Below are 22,510 nucleotides of genomic sequence, written 5' to 3'. Positions count from 1 at the left end.
TAACCTTAAGTGCTGTCTATCTACATAATTATAACTTTTTCTAGTGGTGCTAAATAGCTTGGGTACAGGAGCTGCAAATATTGGCTTGGTCTAAATTTGTTAGTTTGTAGGGTGAGGTCAAGGAAAAAATAAGCTAGCAAAAAAAAAAAAAATCTATCCTAGATAACAGAAAGAAATAAAACCACAAGGAGGATAAGATGAAGAAAAGGATGGGTAGAAGGATTGGAGTTCTTCTTGAAAGCTAATTGAAAAGGTCACATACTGAAGTTGGAAAAATCCTGCCCTTGTTTTTATCCAAAACAGGGGAAAATTCTTTCTTGTCAGGCTGTTGATTCTTAACAGGACTTGGTGATTGATTAGATACCAGGGAAGAAGTTTCTGTCTAGAAAATTCTGCTAGGATTCTTGTATTAAATACTGTTGGGAACATAGTATTATTAATGAAGAACTGACCTCCAGTAAGCATTCTTTTCGAGGAGCCAGGGGTATGATTTGGAGTGTGCAAGCAGGATAAAAAGATTTGGAAATGTTGAATTTGGGATTGGAGATGGCTGTTTAGACTGCTGGTAATGTGGATAGGGAACTCAAGAAGGGTCAGGTGTAATAATCGGTTTGGGAATCAGTGATAAAATAATAGCTTCTGCTAATTGTTCATTGCTGCGCAGAAGACTGAGCAGTTTGTATGCATTGTTACATCCTTTTATCAATCCTTTCAGGCAAGCAGATGAGGAAGTAGGCCTAGAGCGTTGCCTATAGCCACGTACTAGTAATTGGAACCAGATCTTTCTAATTCCCTTCACTACTAAGCTCTCCTGTATTCTGGTCTCCAACTTCTGGGCACTGTTTGATACCTGTTGTGTTAGGTCATCTCAGATGCAAATGACCAGAGGAAAAAAAAATCCCTCAAGTGGTTGTAAGCAAGCCAGAAAAAGTATTTGATGGTCTCTGTAACTATAGATCTAGTGATCAACCTTCTAGCACAGTTGAAATCAAGGGCTCAAACAGTGTTATCAAAACATATCTCCCAGCCCTTTCCTAGCTATTCTTTTGTAAGCTTTCCTTGTGTGACAGCAAGATGACTCCAATAGTTTCAGCATTACATATGCAGAAAGAGAGCTTCTCTTTACCAAGGGCTTCTACCAAAATCCTGGAGTTGAGTCCCTTTGCCACTGAGTAGCTTACGGCATGAGCCTGTTCCTGAACCAACATCCAACCCACCCTAGCAACCGAACATAGGTCGGGATTCCCCAAGGAAATGAGGCTCATGGAAAGAGAATAGAGAATGGATACTGGACAGACAAAAGCTGCTATCCACCATAGGGATGAAATCCTCCTGTGACCGTGTGAGAATGGTGGTAATTACAATGAGACTGTCATGATGATGAGAACGACCAGCATCTGGTAGATGCTTACTTGGCTATCAGGTGGTGTGTCTGTCCTTCACATGATTCTATTTTTAAAACACAAGACATTTGAAGTGTGTACTGTTATTCCCAAAAGTGAGCTAGGTAAGTGATGGAACTGAGATTTGAACCTAGACTGGCCAAATCCAACCTTACTCCCTCTATACCACCGTATTTTACTGTAGTTTTCTCATTCTATCTCTTATGGCTACGGAGCATAAAAGTTAATAGCATAGTGAATTAGACAGACCTAGACTACCCATTTGTTATACATGGTATGCTCAATAAATGTTAAGATGACTTTAAGGGGCTGGTGCTATGGCTTAGTAGGTTAAGTATCTGCCTGCAGCGCCAGTGGGCACCAGTTCAAGTCCCTGCTGATGGCCTGAGAAAGCAGTAGAAGATGGCCCAAGTCCTTGGACCCCTGTACCCACGTGGGAGACCTGGAAGAAGCTCCTGGCTCCTGGCTTCAGATAAGTGCAACTCTGGCCATTGGAACCATTTGGGGAGTGAACCAGCAGATAGAAGACCTTTCTCTCTCCCTCTCTCTCCCTCCCTCCCTCCCCCCCCATCCCCGTCTGCAATTATGCCTCAAGTAAATAAATAAAACCTTTTTGTTAAAAAAAAAGATGATTTTAAATAACATTTACCTTAAGTGCTATAATGGAAATTGCTTATTTTTAAATTTTTATTTAAAAATATTTTGTGTTCTATATTTTAATCTTCTAAGTGGCTTTTATGTTTAGCTCTAGAACTCTTTATTTTATTTACTTATTTTTTTAAAGGTTTACTTATTTATTTATTTGAAAAGCAGAGTTACATAGAGAAGGAAAGGCAGAGAGAGAGGTCTTGCATCTGCTGGTTCTCTGCCCAATTGGCTGCAATTGTTGGAGCTATGCCAATCTGAAGCCAGGAGCCAGGAGCTTCTGGGTCTCCAGCGCAGGTGCAGGGGCCCAAGGACTTAGGCCATCTTCCACTGCTTTCCCAAGCCATAGCAGAGAGATGGATCTGAAGTGGAGCAGCCAGAAGTTGAACTGGCACCCATATGGGATATCGGCACTGCAGGCAGTGGCTTTACCCGCTACACCACAGTGCCGACCCCCTTATTTACTTATTTTTAAGATTTTTTTTTTTTAATTTTAGAGGATGCCAGAGAGAAAAATCTTCCATCCACTAGTGGAGCCATGAATTCAATCCACCGCTCCCTTGTAGATGATAGGAACCCAACTACTTAAGCCATCACCTACTGCTTATAGGATTTCATTAGCAAGAAACTGGAGTCAAGACCAGAAACAGGCATCCTGATGGGATGCAGGCATCTCAAGTTGTATGTTAACTGCAAGGCTGAAAACCCACTCCTCTTCCTTTCCTTTTTTCTTTTCTTTTTTTTTTTTTTCTTATGCCATCCCTGAATATGTAAAATTCTAGTGAAATTGTTTCATTTTTCATATCTGGAGACTATGAAAAGGTTTTTGCTAGTCTTTTAGATTTTGTATCAGTAGTTTCAAAATCTTATGCAGTGTTTATATAAATACTTTTTTTTTTCAAAAATAACTGATAGGGCTATTTCAAGGCTTTTATTAGAATAATTTATTCTGAAGTTATCCTATTTTTTTTAATTTGACAGGTAGAGTTATAGACAGTGAGAGAGAGAGAGACAAAGAGAGAGAGAGAGATCTTCCTTCCATTGGTTCACTCCCTAAATGGCTGCCACGGCTGGCGCTGCGCCGATCTGAAGCCAGGAGCCAGGTGCTTCTTCCTGGTCTCCCGTGTGGGTGCAGGAGCCCAAACACTTGGGCCATCCTCCACTGCCCTCCCAGGCCACAGCAGATTGCTGGACTGGAAGAGGAGCAATGGGAAGGGGACTAGAACCTGGTGCCCATCTGGGATGCCAGCGCTGCAGGCGGAGGACTAACCAAGTGAGCCGCTGCTTCGGCCCCTCCTATTTGTTTATTAGAATTAGGTGCCGCAAAATAAAAACATAATACCCTAATATTTAAGATACTTTTCTGAAGCAGTAAAATCTAGTGTTTTGTAGTGACTAGTAAGTTTGAGGGGCTTGCGCTGTGGTGCAGTAGGTTAATCCTCTGTCTGCAGCACCAGCATCCCATTTGGGCACCGATTTGAATTCTGGCTGTTCCTCTTCTTATCCAGCACTCTGCTATGGCCTGGGAAAGCAGTAGAAGATGGCCCAAGTCCTTGGGGCCCTGCACCTGCGTGGAAGACCAGGAAGAAACTTCTTGCTCCTGGCTTCAGATCAGCCCAGCTCTGGCCCTTGCAGCCATTTGGAGAGTGAACCAATGGATGAAAGACCTTTCTCTGTCTCTCCCTCTCACTGTCTGTAACTCTACCTCAAATAAATAAATAATTTTTTTAAAGATTTATTTATTTATTAGAAAGAGTTACACAGAGAGAGGAGAGGCAGAGAGCGAGAGAGAGGGCTTCCATCTGCTGGTTCACTCTCTAGATGGCCGCAACGGCTGGAGCTGTACCGATCTGAAGCCAGGAGCCAGGGGCTTCCTCCAGGTCTCCCATGCGGGTGCAGGGGCCCAAGGACTTGGGCCATCTTCCACTGCTTTCCCAGGCCATAGCAGAGAGCTGGATCGGAAGTGGAGCAGCTGGGATTCGAACTGTGCTCATATGGGATGCCAACGCTTCAGGCCAGGGTGTTAACCCGCTGAGCCATAGCGCCAGCCCCAATAAAATGTTTTTTTAAAAAAAGTTTTGAAGTTTTAGCATGATAAAAGTTACCAAGTGCTATTTTATATTACTGTCCACTATTTTGGGCTCTGTGATGCTGGTTATATTTCTTTTAATCCTAAAGCCAGGAACCAGGAACTTCTTCCGGGTCTCCAATGCAGATGCAGTGTCATAAAGGAAGCAGTGCAGGATTGGAAATCAGAATTCCCAGGCTCTTTCTGTCGTTTAGATTTTCCATCTCTGAAGAGTTTGGGCCAGACCTTTATGATTACATCTTTGCTGTATTAGAAGTGCTGCTGAACCGAATGTTAGAGCTTGGATAGGAGGCAGTGTAGTCTGGGTCCCTTGTTCAGGATCTCAGCACCACCTAATGGCAGATGGAGGAAAGACAGAGGCATTTCTGTTTCTGGTATATTATAGGTACTTAGTAAGTGTCTGTTGAATGGATGAACATGTAGTAGTAGTGAGAGGGAAACAAGAACTTATTTTAAACCTGAATAATATCCATTATGTGTCATTAATTAAAAAGTAGACAAAATAGTAACTGCTTCTAGGGATTACTCTCCTGGAAGATAGAAAAAGAACAAAAAAAATTGTCAGTATATAGTAGACAAATCCTATCTGTTTTACATTCTCAGTGTTACTTTAAGCCGCCCTGTCCTCTCCATTCTCACATCTCTGTGTTGTGACTCTCTCTGTCATCTGTATGTTGGTAGCTTCTTATGTGTCATCTAGTCCATCCCCTACATGTAGCAATGTTGAAAATTGACATATGATTTATTACTCTTCAGAACCCTTTGCCTTTGGCCTTTTGCTATTTGGAATGAAGTGCTTGTTCATTGTACAGCACCCTGTGCCTCATCCTGTGCCTACTAGATCGTAGCTTCAAGTGGAGAGGCTGGGAACCATTATAGTTTAGGAAGTAGCCCAGGTGATTCTTAACTGAACACATTTGGTTAGTACTGGCCTATGAGTGAGAGCCTTTATGAGCTGCCACTTCCTGTCTTTCAGTCTCATCCTCTTTGCCACACTGCACTACATCTTCCAACATTGTGCTCCTTTTTGCATTTCCATCAGCAAAATGTCGTATTGGTTCTCTCTTTTTTTTTTTTGCAAATATTTTGTTCCCTGCATTTGGAATCTTCTCCTACTCTTGCAGACTTCTGTTTTTATTCTTCAAAATTCTGCTCATTTGTCACTTTTTGCATAAAGTCTTTTCTGACACCATTTCCCATAACAAAGCTCATCATGACTTTGCTGTTTGGGTACCTTATACAAAACTCTGTGGTGGTATATATTACACTATGTCTCTGACTTCATGGTATGACCTGACCTGAGCCAAGTTTTTTTCTCCCCCACAGGTATTAGATTATTTTCAAGAATCAGTGCTAACATTCAGAGGTTTCAGACAAATGAGTGCTATGGCTCTCCTCGGCCAAAACCCAGCTTCTAAATGGCATGCTACTATGAAAGCAAAACTCAAACTGAGTTCTGCTATCCATACAAAAATTTATTAGCAAGCAGTCACAAAAATAGTCTTGCAAGCTATTTTATAAGATGGGTGAAACTCCTATTCTCCATCCTTTTAGGCCTGTGACAAGCACCTTTTATGAAAGGTTTATTAAAAGAAGTGCTAATCCACTTTTAGGATTCAGCTTAATCCAGTTGAAATCAGAAAACAGAATTTCCTTAAGGAGAGTTAACCATAGAACCAGTGAAACTGAAGGCCCAGGTATAGTTCCCAGAATTATAGGCCATTAGATTCATTAGATGCATGTGTAATTGTTCATGTGAGAGCAGTAGTCCCTATTCAATGTTTATAGCCTAGCCACATGCCTTGACACCACTCTTCTCTAATATTACAGCAATTTCTAACAAATGTTAATTATCAGACTCTGATTTTGAGGAGAAATAGGGGTATTTGACTTTTATCACTGGAGTGAAGTTTTTTTGTTAACTACCTGCTCCAGGATTAAAATCCAGAACTTCTAACAGTCCATTAAAATGAATATTTATTACACTGTCTTTGCTGAAATAATTTAAACAATTTAGATCATACCTCTCTCCTGGACTCGAAACATTTTTAACATCTAATTTCCGTATCCCCATGCCACTGCAGTGCCTGCTTAGTGAGCCTCTATAAGCGCCAAAGTGAATGTTTGTAACTTCAGGCGGATAGGTGTATTGTTTGTTCTGATTCTATTTTTGTTTTAATGATCAATTGCAGTCTCTACCAAGGAGTTTTATTAATAATATGACAGATTTCCCATAGATGACAAAGCATTTATCTTAAAAGTAACATCTTCTTACATGGGCTGGAATGAGACCATGTGACTGCCTGGGTAGGGATCAAGCTGAGACCTGCTCAGAATCCTCTGCCCCCCTCATGGAAGAGGTTGCTCTGTCCTCCTCCCAAAGTTTGCAGTTGGGAATGTGGTGTGTGAATGGCATAAACACAGAACCCTGTTTGAGAATCTAAGGAAGAGTTGTGCAGAGCTAGTGCAGTTGTAGCTGAGATTTACAAATTACAGGTTGGTAGCAGAGCTAAGACAGTTCAGAATGTAAACTGCTTGGCCACATGGAGTCTTCATTTATAAAGTGTAACTTTATCAATTACTTGGTAAAGGGGAAATAGCAGCATGGAGAATAATAAGTCATTCTTATATCTCTTAGATTGCAGTGCCTGTTGGGAGCATTACTCTCACGCCACTTAATTTTTAAATGCATATTTAAACTTTCTCTTGAAAAAAATTTTTTATAAAAAAGTGGTTAAGGGACTGTCATTGTGGCACAGCAGATAAAAGCCACCACCTACAACACTGACATCACATATGGGTGCTGGTTTGAGTCCTGGCTGCTCCATTTCCGATTCAGCTCCCTGCCAATGCACCTGGGAAAGCAGCGGAAGACAGCCCAAATACTTGGACCCCTGCCACACACATGGTAGAGCTGGAAGAAGCTCCTAGTTCTAGCTTTAGCCTGGCTCAACCCTGGCCATTGTGGCCATCAGGGGAGTGAGCCAACAGTTGAAAGATCTCTCTCTCTCTCTCTCTCTCTCTCTCTCTAACTTTTTCTAATATAGCTATAAATCTTTAAAAAAAAAAAGTGGTTAATAGCTAAAGAGCTGTTCAAAATCAGTAAAGGATGAACCACTCACTGCAGAAGTGGATAAAAGTTATGTGTAAGCATTTCATAAAACATTAATTGAATGGCCAATAAGAATATAAAAAATGTTAACTTCACAAATTTATAATCAAAACATTAATAATATGATTTTTAAAGTTTTATTTGTTAATTGTAAGACAGAGACAGAAAGAGATCTGTCCTATAGTTCACTCCCCAAATCCCCACAACAGCTGGGACTGGGCCGGGCCAAAGCCAGGAGCCTGGAACTCAAGCTAGGTTTCTCATATGGGTGGAAGTATTTGAGCCATTACCTGCTGCCTCCTAGGGTGCTTATTAGCAAAAAGCTGGATTGGAAGTAGAGGCAGAACTAGAACCCAGGCATTCCAATATGGGATATGGGTGTCTTAAGGGGCACTTTATTTTATTTTATTATTATTATTTTTTTATTTTTGACAGGCAGAGTGGACAGTGAGAGAGAGAGATAGAGAGAAAGGTCTTCCTTTGCCGTTGGTTCACCCTCCAATGGCTGCCGCGGCCAGCGCGCTGCGGCCGGCGCACCGCACTGATCCGAAGCCAGGAGCCAGGTGCTTCTCCTGGTCTCCCATGGGGTGCAGGGCCCAAGCACTTGGGCCATTCTCCACTGCCCTCCCTGGCCACAGCAGAGAGCTGGCCTGGAAGAGGGGCAACTGGGACAGAATCCGGTGCCCTGACCGGGACTAGAATCTGGTGTGCCAGTGCCGCTAGGCGGAGAATTAGCCTGTTGAGCCATGGTGCTGGCCAAGGGGCACTTTAACTACTATACCACAACACCCACCCCAGGGAGATGAATTTTTGCTTATCAAACTAAGCAGGTTTTTTTTTTTTTTTTTTTGGAGATTTTATTTATTTACTTGAAAGTCAGAGTTCCACAGAGTAGGAGAGGCAGAGAAAGAGAGAGGTCTTCTATCCCATGGTTCACTCCCCAGTTGACCACAATGGCCGGAGCTCCACCAAACTGAAGCTAAGAGCCAGGAGCCTCCTCCGGGTCTCCCATGCAGGTGCAGGGGCCCAAGGACTCGGGCCATCTTCTACTGCTTTGCCAGGCCATAGCAGAGAGCTGGATCGGAAGTGGAGCATACGGGCGCCGGGACTAGAACTGGCGCCTATATGGGATGCCGGCACTGCAGGCGGCAGCCTTACTCACCACGCCGCCTTACCCCCCATGCCACTGTGCCGGCCCCAACAGTTTTTTAAAGAATAAAACTTAATACCCAGAGTTGGCAAGTAGGTAGGATGATATATGCCCTCATACAGAGGTGGTGGCAGAATAAACTAATATAACCATATTAGAGAACATTTTCACAACAAAAAGTTTTAATAATTTTAGGAAGATACTGTTTACAAAAGGTTCTTTTAAAAAAAAGATTCTATTTATTTATTTATTTGAAAGAGTTACAGAGAAGGAGAGGCAGGGTGGGGGGTATCTTCCATCTGCTGGTTCACTCCCCAAATTACCACAGTGTCTAGGATTGAGCCAGGCCAAAGCCAGGAGCTAGTAGCTTTATCTGGGTCTCCCATGTGGGTGCAGGGACCCAAGGACTTGGGCCATCCTCCATTGCTTTCCCAGGCACATGAGTAGGGAACTAGATCAAAAGTGTAGTAGCCAGGACTTGAACCAGCACCCACATGAGATGCTAGCACCGCAGGCAGCAGCTTTATCTGCTGTGCCACAGCACTGGCCCCACAAAGGGTTCTTAGAGCTATTGCTGATCACAATATTGTTGACAATAACAAGTATTTCTAAAGATTTTTAGGAGTTCTCATTTGAGAAGTACACATACACACACACACACACACATACAGCCCTGCCATCCTTGATTTACTTCCCAAATGTCCACAGTGGTCAGCAAGGGCCAGGCAGGGGCCAAAGTGGCCACAGTCTGCCCACATTTGTGTGCAGTGTTCTTTTCCCTTCTCAGGAACTGTAGCAGATCTGAATATTCCTGTCATCAAATGTTACTGTATTTTCTTGCCTTTAAAACTTATACAGTTTTCTTTTACTGTTTGAAAGTCCTGTTCTCCAACTTTATGTATTTCTTCCAAGGTTAGCCCAGGTACTGCTTCTCCCATAAAGCTTGCTGTGATCTGTTATAACAGGGTCATGGTACCTTGTTTTATGTTCTTCTCTTTCTACTTGGAATTAGTTGGGTAAGGTTTATCTACTGCTATGGATTGCCTTTATTCCCCTACATGTTTATGTCAAGAGATACTATACTTGTTCTTATTATATTCATTTTCTCAGTACTACTGTAATTAACACTTGAAGTTTTAAAAAGTAAATTATAGTAAATTCCAACTTGCTGTTATTCCCATGTTATGACCTATTTTGCCACATGTATGAACTAGATCTGTGTAGACCCCCTAAATAGTAATAGTGATGGGTAAGTGTGCTTTGGCAGTGGATGGGGAAAAGTCTTCAAAGATACATGAGTTGAGCACTATGCATGAATACGTGCCATGATAGCAAGTAGTGGGCCACTTGGGAATCTGCACTGTTAGTTTCTTTCTTTCTTTTTTTTTTTTTTTTTTTTTTTTTGACAGGCAGAGTGGACAGTGAGAGAGAGACAGACAGAGAGAAAGGTCTTCCTTTGCCATTGGTTCACCCTCCAATGGCCGCTGCGGCCAGCGCATCGTGCTGATCTGAAGCCAGGAGCCAGGTGCTTCTCCTGGTCTCCCATGTGGGTGCAGGGCCCAAGCACTTGGACCATCCTCTACTGCACTGCACTCCCGGGCCATAGCAGAGAGCTGGCCTGGAAGAGGGGCAACCGGGATAGAATCTGGCGCCCCGACCAGGACTAGAACCCAGTGTGCCGGCGCTGCAAGGTGGAGGATTAGCCTGTTAAGCCACTGTGCCGGCTACACTGCTAGTTTCATTGCAACTCTGAGGCAGACTAAATGCAAGCCTTCCTGGAGCTAGGAATTGAGGAGCAACACAGAAGGTTCTTTTTTTCCTTCTACCCTGTATCTGTTCATTTCCCTCTGCCCTGACCTTTGGCAAGTTTTTTTCTTCTCACCATAGCTAAGTTGTCTAATTTCTTTCTTTCTCTCTTTCTCTCTTTCTCTCTTTCTTTCTTTCTTTCGAGATTGATTTTATTTATTTGAAAAGCAGAGTTACAGAGAGGAGGAGAGAGCGAGCCATCTTCCTTCCACTGGTTCACTCCCCAAATAGCTGCCAGACCAGGCTGAAGCCAGGAGTCTAGAGTTTCTTCTCGGTCTCCAATGTGGATAGAGTGGCCCAGCCACTTGGGCCATCTTCAGCTGCTTTCCCCAGCAGGTTAGCAGGGAGCTGGATCAGAAGTGGAGCAGCCCAACCTCAAACCGGCACCTGAGTGGAATGCTGGCATCATAGGCAGAGGCTCAACCTGCTGCACCACAATGCCCACCCAAGTTTTCTAATTTCTAAAATGGGGAAATTAGTCGTTCTTGTTTCATAGGTTTGCTGTGGAGATTTAAGGAGATAACCAATGCCTGGTCTGCATAGTGGTTATTTATTTATTTATTTTTTTTCCTTGACAGAGTGGATAGTGAGAGAGAGAGAGAGACAGAGAGAAAGGTCTTCCTTTGCCGTTGGTTCACCCTCCAATAGCCACTGCAGCTGGCGCATCTCGCTGATCCAAAGCCAGGAGCCAGTAGCCACTGCAGCTGGCGCATCTCGCTGATCCGAAGCCAGGAGCCAGGTGCTTTTCCTGGTCTTCCATGCGGGTGCAGGGCCCAAGGACTTGGGCCATCCTCCACTGCCTTCCCGGGCCGTAGCAGAGAGCTGGCCCCAACCGGGACTAGAACCCGGTGTGCCGGCGCTGCAAGGCGGAGGATTAGCCTGTTAAGCCACGGCGCCGGCCCTGTATAGTGGTTAGTAAATGTTAGCCATTAACCTCTATAAAAGGCATAGGGCTGTGTGCCTTCAGGCAATATGTTTTAATAGAATAAAATTTCAGATAGTAAGCCTTTTTACTTCATTCTGTGTAAAAGCATTAGTTTGGTAACTCACTATACTTTAGTTCTTCTACCTTTGGATCTCTGTTTTAAAATAATTCATCTCAAATAAAGAAGGAAAAAAAAATTTCCTGGTTCAACTTCATATTGAAGCCTTCCAATGCCAGAAATAAATGTCTTCAGATTCCAAAGAGGTATCGCAAACCTCTTCCTTCCTTTTATTCTCAAAGTGAAAATCAGATTTATGGTGTTTCCTATCTTAAGGACATCCTCAATCATGTATATTTTCATATCAAAAACGAAGAAATAGTATTCAATTGTTTTATGTTGAAATAAGTTTTCCTCAATGGGAAATTGAACTATTTAGATAGGTTTTTCTCAGTAAGCAATTTAAATACATACAAGATAGCTGATTGGGAACATACCTCAGAATTATAAATGGAGGTTTGCATTGTTTTTAGGCCTTCTATTTTGCAGAGTTTCACTAGTATGTTTGGTTTGATCCTATTTACAGTTGCAGTCATGGATTGATGCCTTTCCTGGGGCTGGTATTAGCAAGCTGAGTTGACAGATAAAATATAGACGCTGGATCTTCTTTTTCTTCGTGTCTCAGTGTCTGCATCATCACAGCAGAATGAAATGGACCTACAGATGCAAGATAAGACTAAAGTGGTGTTGGCCCCTCGGGGATTGTAAAAATTAACATACTTGAACTAAAAGTATTCCTTGCAATTTACAAGATCTCAAAACTTTTCTTATTTCATCTTTTATTTTTTTTTCAAGTTTCACTTGGAATTCAAAGATCAGAAACAGTTCATCACTGCCCTTCAATTGAAAGTTGGAGACAAACCTTTTGACCTCTTCTCAGTTCATCCCCCAGCAGTCCCCACCTCTAACCAATTTAGAAGTGACTGTTACAAACAGAGCCTGTGTATTATACACAATCCTGGTGTCCTCAGTATTGTTCTGGTCTGAAATGTCTAGCTCATCTTTTCTTTCATTAATTTTTCTTTATTTATTTGAAAGGCAGAGAGAGAGGTTGAGACACATGCAGAGACAGAGAGCGAGCTCCCATCTCTTGATTCATTCCCCAAATGCCTATAACAGCTGAGACTGAGCAGAGTTGAGGTCAGGAGCCAGGAATTCTGTCTGGATCTCCTGCATGGGTGGCTGGGACTCAACCACTTGAGCCATCGTCTGCTGCCACTCAGAGGGCACATAAGCAGAAAGCCAGAACGGAGAGCAGAGCTGGGCCCTGTCAGTCCGCTGTGGGATGCAGGTGTCCCGTGTGGCAGCTGAACTGCCACCCCGTGGCTCATCCTGACCATTGCTGAAAACTCCTCTCCTACCCAATGCTTATTATTAAAATCACTCTTTGATTTGACATTTCCATTTTACTAAATGGTGACTCCATGTATTTATTTACATAGACTGAAAACCTCAGGGTCATCCTTGATTCTTACTCTCCACTTCCAGTCTATCAGCAAGTCACGTTGGTTTTCTGCCTTCAGAATACATACATCCCACTTTGCCACTCTGAGTTCAGCCTCTTTTGGTTCTGTCCTGTAAACTGCAATAACCAACTTAAGTCTTCTCTTTTCTCCTTCAGTCCAGTATGGTGATTAATTACTTAGATTCTGGAACCAAAGTCTCTGCATTCACTTGTCATGAGAGTTTGAGGACACGAATCGCCTTCCTGGGCTTTATTTCTCTTAATAGTTCAACAGAGATGAGAAGTGATAGTACTGTTTGCTTTACATAGTTGTGTGAGTTACTGTGCATAAATTGCTGGGAATGGAACTTGGCAAATAGTAAACATGCAGTAAATGTTAGGTGTTGAGTTATATGGAGGTTTTTACAGTTGTGCTTTTTTATTCATACAAAAATAAACCTGATCTCTTAAAACATTAGTCAGACGCGTTTTCAGCTGGCTTCCTGTCATTCGTAGGAGACTATCCAGTCCTTACTGTGGTTTACCAGGCCCTGTGACCCGACCCCCGCATTATCTGGTGTCTACTTTGATAAGTACTAGCCTTTGCTCACTCTTCTTCCAGCCACACTGGCCAGTTCTTTTTTTCTACTCTGCACAGTCATTTCTGCCTTTCCGCTCATTTTCTCTCCACCACATTTACTTCCCCCCCCCAGATATTTGCACAAATTGCTGTCCCTTTCATTTGAGTCTCTACTCTCAGCTCTTCAGAATGAACTTCCGTGACCACTATTCTAGAATATCATGCCTTCATTTTCTATATCCTTTCTCAACTTATTTTTTTCATATCTTATGAAAAGGTAACTTTTCACTGCCTAACATTTTACATGTTTATTGGCTGTTTGTCCCACTAGACTGGGTTATATGATAAATGAAAGCAAGGAACATAGTCTCATCATTTTGGCCTCAGAAGGCACTGGGTAGGCTTTACAAGGTACTTCTTAAATAGATGTGTGAGATGGGGTGGGGTGGGTAAATGGGAGAAAGTTTTTCCCCTCCTTTCTTTGTGCAAGAGATGCTGAGGTTATCAAGTAGTTGGAGAGACCCAAATTAACTTTAAGAAATAAAAGAGATTTATTTATTTATTTTTGAAAGGCAGAGAGAAGGAGAGAACCAGATTCCATCTGCTGATTCACTACCCAAATGACTACAACAGCCAGGGCTGGGCCAGGCCAAAGCAGGTGCCAGGAATTTTATCCAGATCTCCGACATGACTGGCAGGGGCCAAGCACTTGGGCCATCTTCCACTGCTTTTCCAAGCACACTAGCAGCTGGATTGGAAGTAGAAGAGGTGGAACTCCAATCAGCACTCTGATATGGAATGCTGGCATTGCAAGTGGTGGCTTAACCAGCTGCACCCCTCAAATTAACTTTTTTGAGTTGAGATCATGTTAGCAAAGAGTTCAGGTTTTGTGGGTTTTGTTCCCCATTGTTTTCCATGATACATGATAATTATTTCAGTTAACCACAATGTATTAATTGCATTGTTAAATTTGTACCCCCTTACAGTTTATTATTCAGGCTCTGCTGCATAAAATGCCCCTTTTTTGGCAACTAGAATTAAGGAAATTATTGGAGTCACCTTCTTTTGAACAGTCATAATCCCACTACCCTCATGCCATTCTTCTTCCTGTTATTACCAGTCTCTATTGCCGAAAGAAGGAACTTGTTAAGTCTATCTGGAGGGGTCGGCACTGTGGCATAGTGGGTAAGGCCACTGCCTGCAGTGCCGGCATCCCATATGGGCACTGGTTCGAGTCCCAACTGCTCCACTTCCGGTCCAGCTGTCTGCTATGGCCTGGGAAAGCAGTAAAATATGGCCCAGGTCCTTGGGACCATGCACCAGCGTGGGAGACCTGGAAGAAGCTCCTGGCTCCTGGCTTCTGATCAGTGCACCTCCGGCCCTTGTGGCCAATTGGGGAGTGAATCAGCGGATGGAGGACCTCTCTCTCTCTCTCTCTCTCTCTCTGCATTTCCTTCTCTGTCTGTGTAACTCTGACTTTCAAATTAATTAATAAATCTTTAAAAAAAAAAAAGTCTATCTGGAGTCAGGAGAAATAGAGACCTGTGGATATTATTGTTCACCAAAACTTCTGTTGTTGATGAAGAGCAGTAGGTCCAGGGTGCTTAGGAAAAGCAAGATTTTGTTCTCTTTTGATCTCTAGGGGATGAAACCACTGAGTTACTTTTTTCAGCAGCTTTTACATATTCCATTGAATATGAATTTCAAAAAATTTGTAATATCATTTATCTTTACTATGATGATAGAGCAATTTAATTATTATCTGATGACTTTATACCAAATCATTGTCTTTAACTTAATACTGAGCCATTGACATTAATAGGTGAAGAAATAGCCGGCGCCGCGGCTCACTAGGCTAATCCTCCGCCTAGTGGCGACGGCACACCGGGTTCTAGTCCCGGTCGGGGCACCGATCCTGTCCCGGTTGCACCTCTTCCAGGCCAACTCTCTGCTATGGCCTGGGAGTGCAGTGGAGGATGGCCCAAGTGCTTGGGCCCTGCACCCGCATGGGAGACCAGGATAGGCACCTGGCTCCTGCCATCGGATCAGTGCGGTGCGCAGGCCGCAGCGCGCCAGCCGTGGCGGCCATTGGAGGGTGAACCAATGGCAAAAGGAAGACCTTTCTCTCTGTCTCTCTCTCTCACTATCCACTCTGCCTGTCAAAAAATTAAAAATAAATAAATAAAAAAAAATAGGTGAAGAAATAAAGGATTTCAGGATAACTGGTAATCTTGAATGTCTTTGTCTTTGTTTGCTTTGTAATTCCTGAGAATTTTTTTTAATCACCTTTCCCAACTTCATTTGGCTATCATGTCCTAGGATATGTAAGTTGTTTTGTGTTGTTTATTTGGGATCTCTCTTCCACCTTCATGTTTAACACTCAACAGTCTTCTGAACCATATCTTGTTATTATATGAGCAGAAAACTATTTTCTTTCTGATTTGAAAAGAACTTAGTCACTGGCTAATTTAATTTTTTGTAAAATCACTGAGTTGATTTGCAATTGATGATTTAAATTCTGCCTATTTAAATGGGTGTCATTCAGAGACAGTGTCCAGTAGGGTGTTTGACAGTCCACCAGTCAGATGGTAATACAGGTGATTTGAGGGAGGAGAGAAATCTGTCATGGAGTGGTACAAAAACTCACTTGATCTTGATTATCAATATGTATAAAGATTGTGAAAGTGAAAGTTTGAAATCCTTTGGCATTTAAGGTTTTAAGCAAGAGCAAATGGCTTGTGATAGCCCAGGGTTCATAGCAGTGTTGCTCTCTGATCCTTTGATGCTGGCTTTTCCCATTGCTGTGAAGCAGAATTTAGATAGTTCACCAGCCTACTGTGTGTTTTTATAAATGTCAGTGTCAAATGGTTTTACCTCTTCTTTTTTACAAAATAAGGCTTCTATTAAAGAGAATAACAGTTTAAGTGTAAGTTGGAGTATCCAAAAATCAAGAGATCTGCTTTATACACTGTTTTCCCTTTTTGTGCATACATGGACTTTTAAAATCATTATTATTATTACAGGCCATGGTTGCTTGTTATCCAGGCAATGGAACAGGTTACGTGCGTCATGTTGATAATCCAAATGGAGATGGAAGATGTGTGACATGTATATATTATCTTAATAAAGACTGGGATGCCAAGGTATGCAACTTAATTGAGCATTTATTTTTTTCTCGCTGGTTCCCCACAATTATCAAGATTTATATTCTTCATAGGTGAGACTATATTTAAAACATGAAACAATTAATTTCTCTCTTAAATTTGTTTCAGTGTCAGGTATTAGGTATGGATTTTTATCAAATGAAATAGATACTAATATATTTTATATACAGTATATAGTATACTATACACAGTATATAGTATTAACAGTATAGTAATTGTGCAATTAAAAATATAAGAACATAAATCTCACGCTCAGTGTTCTAACTGCAAGAAGAAAACTAAGGCAGTGGAACACCGGAAACTTGGGAGGTGATGGATTGTTTATTACTGTGTGATTTGATGGTATCATGAGTCTCATGTATCTAAATTGTATACATTTAAATATATGCATTTTTAAATATCATTTGTACCTTAGTAAAGCTAGAAAAAAGAGGTACTGATGAAGCATTTTTAAAACTTAACTTACAAAAGTGACTTTTTATTAAAACATCTTACCTTTAAATTTTTTTATAAAGATACTGCTGAGAACAATTGTTTTATAATGGCTTTTGGGGGAGATTATTGATATATAATTATTATGGGTTATTTGCTATTTTATTCTTTGGATTTTTTTGTAGAGATATATGGCATTGGGCTGTTGACTGTCCACAAAATTGCATCTTCCCCTGACAATGGAAAAAGAGAATACTGACAAACCCTATAAATCTGATCAGAATGTACAATATAACTTAATCTCTGTTATTTCAAATGTATATATCCCAGATGTTAACCTAAGTTTCATTACATTTAAATGAATTCTTATAATTTATAGTACCTAGGCCGGCGCCGTGGCTTAACAGGCTAATCCTCCGCCTTGCGGCGCTGGCACACCGGGTTCTAGTCCCAGTTGGGGCGCCGGATTCTATCCCGGTTGCCCCTCTTCCAGGCCAGCTCTCTGCTGTGGCCCGGGAGTGCAGTGGAGGATGGCCCAAGTGCTTGGGCCCTGCACCCCATGGGAGACCAGGAGAAGCACCTGGCTCCTGGCTTCGGATCAGTGCGATGTGCCGGCCTCAGCGGCCATTGGAGGGTGAACCAACGGCAAAAAGGAAGACCTTTCTCTCTGTCTCTCTCTCTCACTATCCACTCTGCCTGTCAAAAAAAAAAAAAAAATCCCCCCCCCCCAAAAAAAATTTATAGTACCTTGGAAACTGTGTAGACTATTTTTTGGGTTGATGTTTTAAAATAAAAAATATAATCAAGCAGAAAGGTGAATATAGTATTTAGCTCAGTGGATTTTCACAAAATGAGCCTACCTGGGCAGCCAGAGTGGTTTTCTAAAATAAAAATCAAATGACCTTTAAAAAAACCTCTCCCTCAAAGTTATGCCCAAGTAGAAACCACTCAGGTCTTAAATGTACAAAAATTTCATCCTACCCTAAAAAGTGTTTTAAATTTAAAATATGCTAACCGTGCTCCAGTTATGTTTCTAAAGCGTACTGATTTTTAAAGAGTTTCCTGTACCCTATTTCAGGTTTAAAATGGAGGTAGATTTATGGCTAAGTAAATAAGGCATTATATCAACAACCAAGATTTTTCTATTACAGATTTTAAAGTCTAAAATAGAAACATAAATTTAATAATCTATCTTAGTCCCAAGGCACAAGACATTGGTGAATTTAGTTAAGACTTAAAAATTGATGTTTTGGTCAGATTTTGTGAACAGCTAGAAAGCTAGAAATAGACATAATCAACTCCTATTAACTTCTAGATTTTGTGAGGCTCCTTCTGGGCTGATCTTTTAATTTAAAAAAATTTTTTATTTACATTCATTTTATTTGAAAGGCAGGGAGACCAAAAGATAGATGGAGAGAACGGGTTCATTCTCCAAGTACCCTCAACAGCCAGGAACTCAATCTAGATGACCCACGTGGGAAACAGGAGTCATCCACTGCTTCCCAGGGTGCACAGTAGCAGGAAGCCAGGATTCCCACCAGGCCCTCCTCTAGAGGATGTGGGCGCCCTCTGTGGAGACCCAAGCACTGAGCCAAACACCCACCCCAGGTCTTTGAATTTTTATACAGCTTAGCCAAAGTCATTATTGTATAGATTCCAGATTGACACATAGGCAGAAAGCAGTCCCTAAAATTTTTATATGTAGAACTGAAAACTTCAATTTCAAGATGGCACTGAGTATGTAGTGTGCCAGACGTTCTGGGTGCTAAGGATAGAGCAGAAATGCAAATAACTCTCGTAGAGCTGTGGATCGATCTGTCGGAGGTACAGAGGATAGATTGACAGTTAAAGTAAGTTGTGCCAAGTGTCAGAATCATATCTCTGGGGCCGGCGCCGTTGCTCACTTGGTTAATCCTCTGCCTGCAGCGCCAGCATCCCATAAGGGTGCCGGGTTCTAGTCTAGATTGTTCCTCTTCCAGTCCAGCTCTCTGCTGTGGCCCAGGAGGGCAGTGGAGGATGGCCCAGGTGCTTGGCTCTGCACCTGCATGGGAGACCAGGAGGAAGCACCTGGCTCCTGGCTTCGGATCGGCACAGCGCCGGCCGTAGCAGCCATTTGAGGGGTGAACCAACGGAAGGAAGACCTTTCTCTCTGTCTGTCTCACTTGCTAACTCTATCTGTCCAAAAAAAAAAAAAAGAAAAGAAAAAGAAAAAAAAAAAAGAATCATATCTCTGGAAGTGCATAGTAAGGCCACCCAGTTCAAAGGTCAGGGAAGGTTTCCCAGGGGGGGTGTCGACTAGCCATTTCTCTTTAAACATTTCAGCCAATCATCTGTGATATTCCCAGTGACTCCAGTCAAAGGGAAGGGGACAGGGGAAAACCCGGAGAGTTGTGAGATTTTTACATAATTGCCTGGGGAATCACTGTGAACAACCTGCAACCAACACTGGAACACTGGCAAGGGGGGGCCCAAGGAGCTGGACCTGAAGATGAGCCTGATGAACATTTTTTTCTGACTAGATTATAGCTATAGGCTCAACCTACATGATGTCTTGACCAGGTAGTGCAGTTCCTTTCCATTTTAAACGTTGGCCTCTTTAGGAGTTTCTTCTTGTTTGGCTGTGATTTGCCTAGCTTTATGCTCCTCCCAGATTGTAAACACCTCAACAACAAGGTCTGGCTGTATTACCTGTCCTGCACCTAGGTTCACCACAGTTCCCAGGGAAATAGCTGCTCAGTCAATATTGGTAGGAATGGATGAGTCCATATAATTTCAGAGAATAGTGTATTTAAGTAAATAATAATTCCAGAAGGAATTGAGTTTTATAAGCAAGTAATTATGAGCATATCAAGCCCACTCTGAAAAGGGAGTCCTAACAGTGACTGTGGCATGAATGGCGGGAGTGATGATAATGATAAATAAAGACACTGTCTAGCAATATATTGAATTCTTTATATATATTTTTCTTTTCTTAAATTCTTTAAGAGACATTTGTGGCTGTTATATTAAGTGTTGAGCTTTCAAATACAATTAGCTATTAGACATGAGCCATTTAGAGTAATTTAATCCAAATGACTTGTTGAAAGGTATCCATTTTAAGGGCAGTTTAAGCAGATCATTAGGATATATAAACGTTTAATAGTTTTTGAAACATTCAACCATCATTTTGGGAATTAAATTGAGACAATATTCATGTTTCATCAAACATTTATAAAACCCCTCAAACAAGAAATGAATTTTTTCCTTGCAGCAGTGCAGTATTTAGAATCTCAGCTTACCATCATACCTTGTTAATTGATATGGATTTGTGAATAATTTGATTCAGAATTTTGTTCACTGAAACAGCCCCCTCCCCAGCTTAATCTTAGAGCATTTTTGGTTGCTCATACTTACATATTTGTCTCTTTTCCTAGGTAAATGGAGGTATACTTCGAATTTTTCCAGAAGGCAAAGCCCAGTTTGCTGATATTGAACCCAAATTTGATAGACTGCTGTTTTTCTGGTCTGACCGTCGCAACCCTCATGAAGTACAACCAGCATATGCTACAAGGTAGTATTTCTTTTAAGAAAAAATATGTTACAAAAGCTGTGGTTGGATGGGAGAGGATCATTTGAGTAAATTTGAAAAATTTCTAATGAGTATTTTCCTCTTCTCCGGGTACTTTTTATTATGTTTTATAGTCATTTTTATTTGAATAATTGTATATGATTTATTCATAGTTGGTACTAAATGCTGTGTATTTCTTTGCACAGTCACTCCTTGTCTTGGATAAGAAAAGGAAACTTCTCATCCTTCTAACCCTGTCTCTTTGTGATTTCATCTCTGAACTATTGCCTATCCTTTGATTTTCTGAGGGTGTTTACTTGGGCGATGGAAATACTAGATAGAAAAGGAGAAGGGCAGAGGTAATGAGAGGGGCCAGTATTGTGCCATAGTACTCTAAGCCTCTGCCTAGGTGCTGGCATCCCATATGGGCACCAGTTTGTGTCTCAACTGTTCCTCTTCCAATCCAGCCCTCTGCTAATGGCCTGGGAAAGCGGTAGAAGATGGCCCAGGTCCTTGGGCCCCTGCACCCATGTGGGAGACCTGGAAGAAGCTCCTGACTCCTGGCTTCTTATTGGCACAGCTCCAGCTGTTGCAGCTATTTTGGGAGTGAACCAGTGGGTAGAATACCTTTCTCTCTGTCTCTCCCTCCCTCTGCCTATAACTCTACCTCTCAAATAAATAAATAAATAAAATCTTAAAGTAATGAGAGAAAAATAAAGAGTAACAATGTGGAAAAATGGGTAGAGAGTAGAAAAAAATATGAGATAACTAGAGAATAGAAGTGAAGAGAAAAAACAATAGAAGAAAGAAAAGTAGAAGAAAGATTGGCATATGTGGGAGTTAATGTTAGAAAAATAACCTTTTAGCCTATTAATAAGCATGTGTTTTATTATGTCCTTTCTTTATTTACAACGTTTAGTACTCTAAATGTATGTTTAATTCTTTTTTTACCATTTCTCATAACTCAGTTAAAATGTGAAGACTTAAAACTGAAGTTGTTGCAGATATTGCTATGAAAATAGGTATTTGTAGAAAAAAATACTATTTTCTAAATATCTTTTTCATTTCAGAAAGAACCTAGAATATTCTGATAATGAATTCCCAGCAATCTGTTTTAACATCTGGCTTAGGAGATGCAGAGAGATACGTGCTGGAAAGAGGACGCACACCCTTAGAGACACTGAGCTTTAGTGATGATGTTAGAGTCCAGTCAGCTTGCGTGAGCTTCTGAAGACTTGCGTGTCATCTCTCCCTTTTTTCTCCTTTCTGAGTCATGCAGCCTTCACGCTAACTCACACAGAGGAGCAGGCTGAACAGTTTGTAGCCAGAAATCATAAAAGGTCCTAAATGGAAACTAGGGAGAATCTTTTCTCTTGGATCCCATCCCTGGTCCTGAAGCTCCGTGCCTGCCTCTGCCTCCCACTGCAGGCTCTTTAAATGTTTTCTGACCCAGAAACTGCTTCATAGACCTTCTTTTTAATGAGATTTTGAGCTTGGTTTGGTTGTATCCTTTTTAGATGAATAAATATTAGTTTGAAATAGTAAATAAATGTCACATCGTGTGGAACATAAGTACTCTGGGACCTGAGAGAAGGAGGAGGTGGTGTTAGACTGAGCAGTCAAGAGGCCAGAAGCCCAGCTGCGTTAGTGCAGCTCTGAGCAGAGGGCAAGATCGTCCTAGTCGTGGTGAGCAAATTTGTGAGGAAAACGATTCTTGAGATAGACTGAATAGAGATAAGGCTGGCGAGTGAGAATGGCAGGTGATGGGTTACAGTTGTTTCCTGGTAAGGACGTGGGGCGATGGTGGGAGGTGATCCAGAAATTAGAACTCTGATTACTAAGTACATGGACAGAAGACATATAGAAATATATCTGAGCCCTTTCCTATTACCAAGGCCACCAGAAAAAAATAGAAGAGGCCACCTGGCAAGAAAGGTGTTGAACTCTAGACAAAGCAGAGTGTGGCAGTCAGGAGCCCAGTCTCCGATCTCAGCTCTGTCATTCTCCAGTGAGGGATCCGGCACCTCAGAGTCTCCTCAAGTTGTCCAGATGCTCGGGTTCTGACTCAGCTCTGCATTTGGCTCTTTACTTCTAATACGCTTCATGGTTCAGTTTTGTCACATATACGGTGCCATCTTTCGATCATGCTTGCTTT

At 41.7% G+C, this 22,510-nt stretch overlaps 1 protein-coding gene across 3 annotated transcripts in view; it reads left to right on the top strand.

The window, feature by feature from the left end:
- The window catches only part of EGLN1 (egl-9 family hypoxia inducible factor 1), a 54,927-nt gene that overhangs the window by 21,086 nt on the left and 11,331 nt on the right, over positions 1 to 22,510 (top strand). For all 3 annotated transcript variants that reach the window (XM_062210610.1, XM_062210611.1, XM_062210609.1), the window contains exons 2-3: positions 16,236 to 16,355; positions 20,222 to 20,358. In XM_062210610.1, the coding sequence (XP_062066594.1) occupies positions 16,236 to 16,355; positions 20,222 to 20,358 (257 nt within the window). The remainder of the gene's footprint in view (positions 1 to 16,235; positions 16,356 to 20,221; positions 20,359 to 22,510) is intronic.

Source organism: Lepus europaeus, chromosome 14 (genome assembly GCF_033115175.1).
Source record: "Lepus europaeus isolate LE1 chromosome 14, mLepTim1.pri, whole genome shotgun sequence".
In the NCBI taxonomy this organism is placed as follows: domain Eukaryota; kingdom Metazoa; phylum Chordata; class Mammalia; order Lagomorpha; family Leporidae; genus Lepus; species Lepus europaeus.
This window is presented reverse-complemented; position numbering and strand designations above follow the sequence as displayed.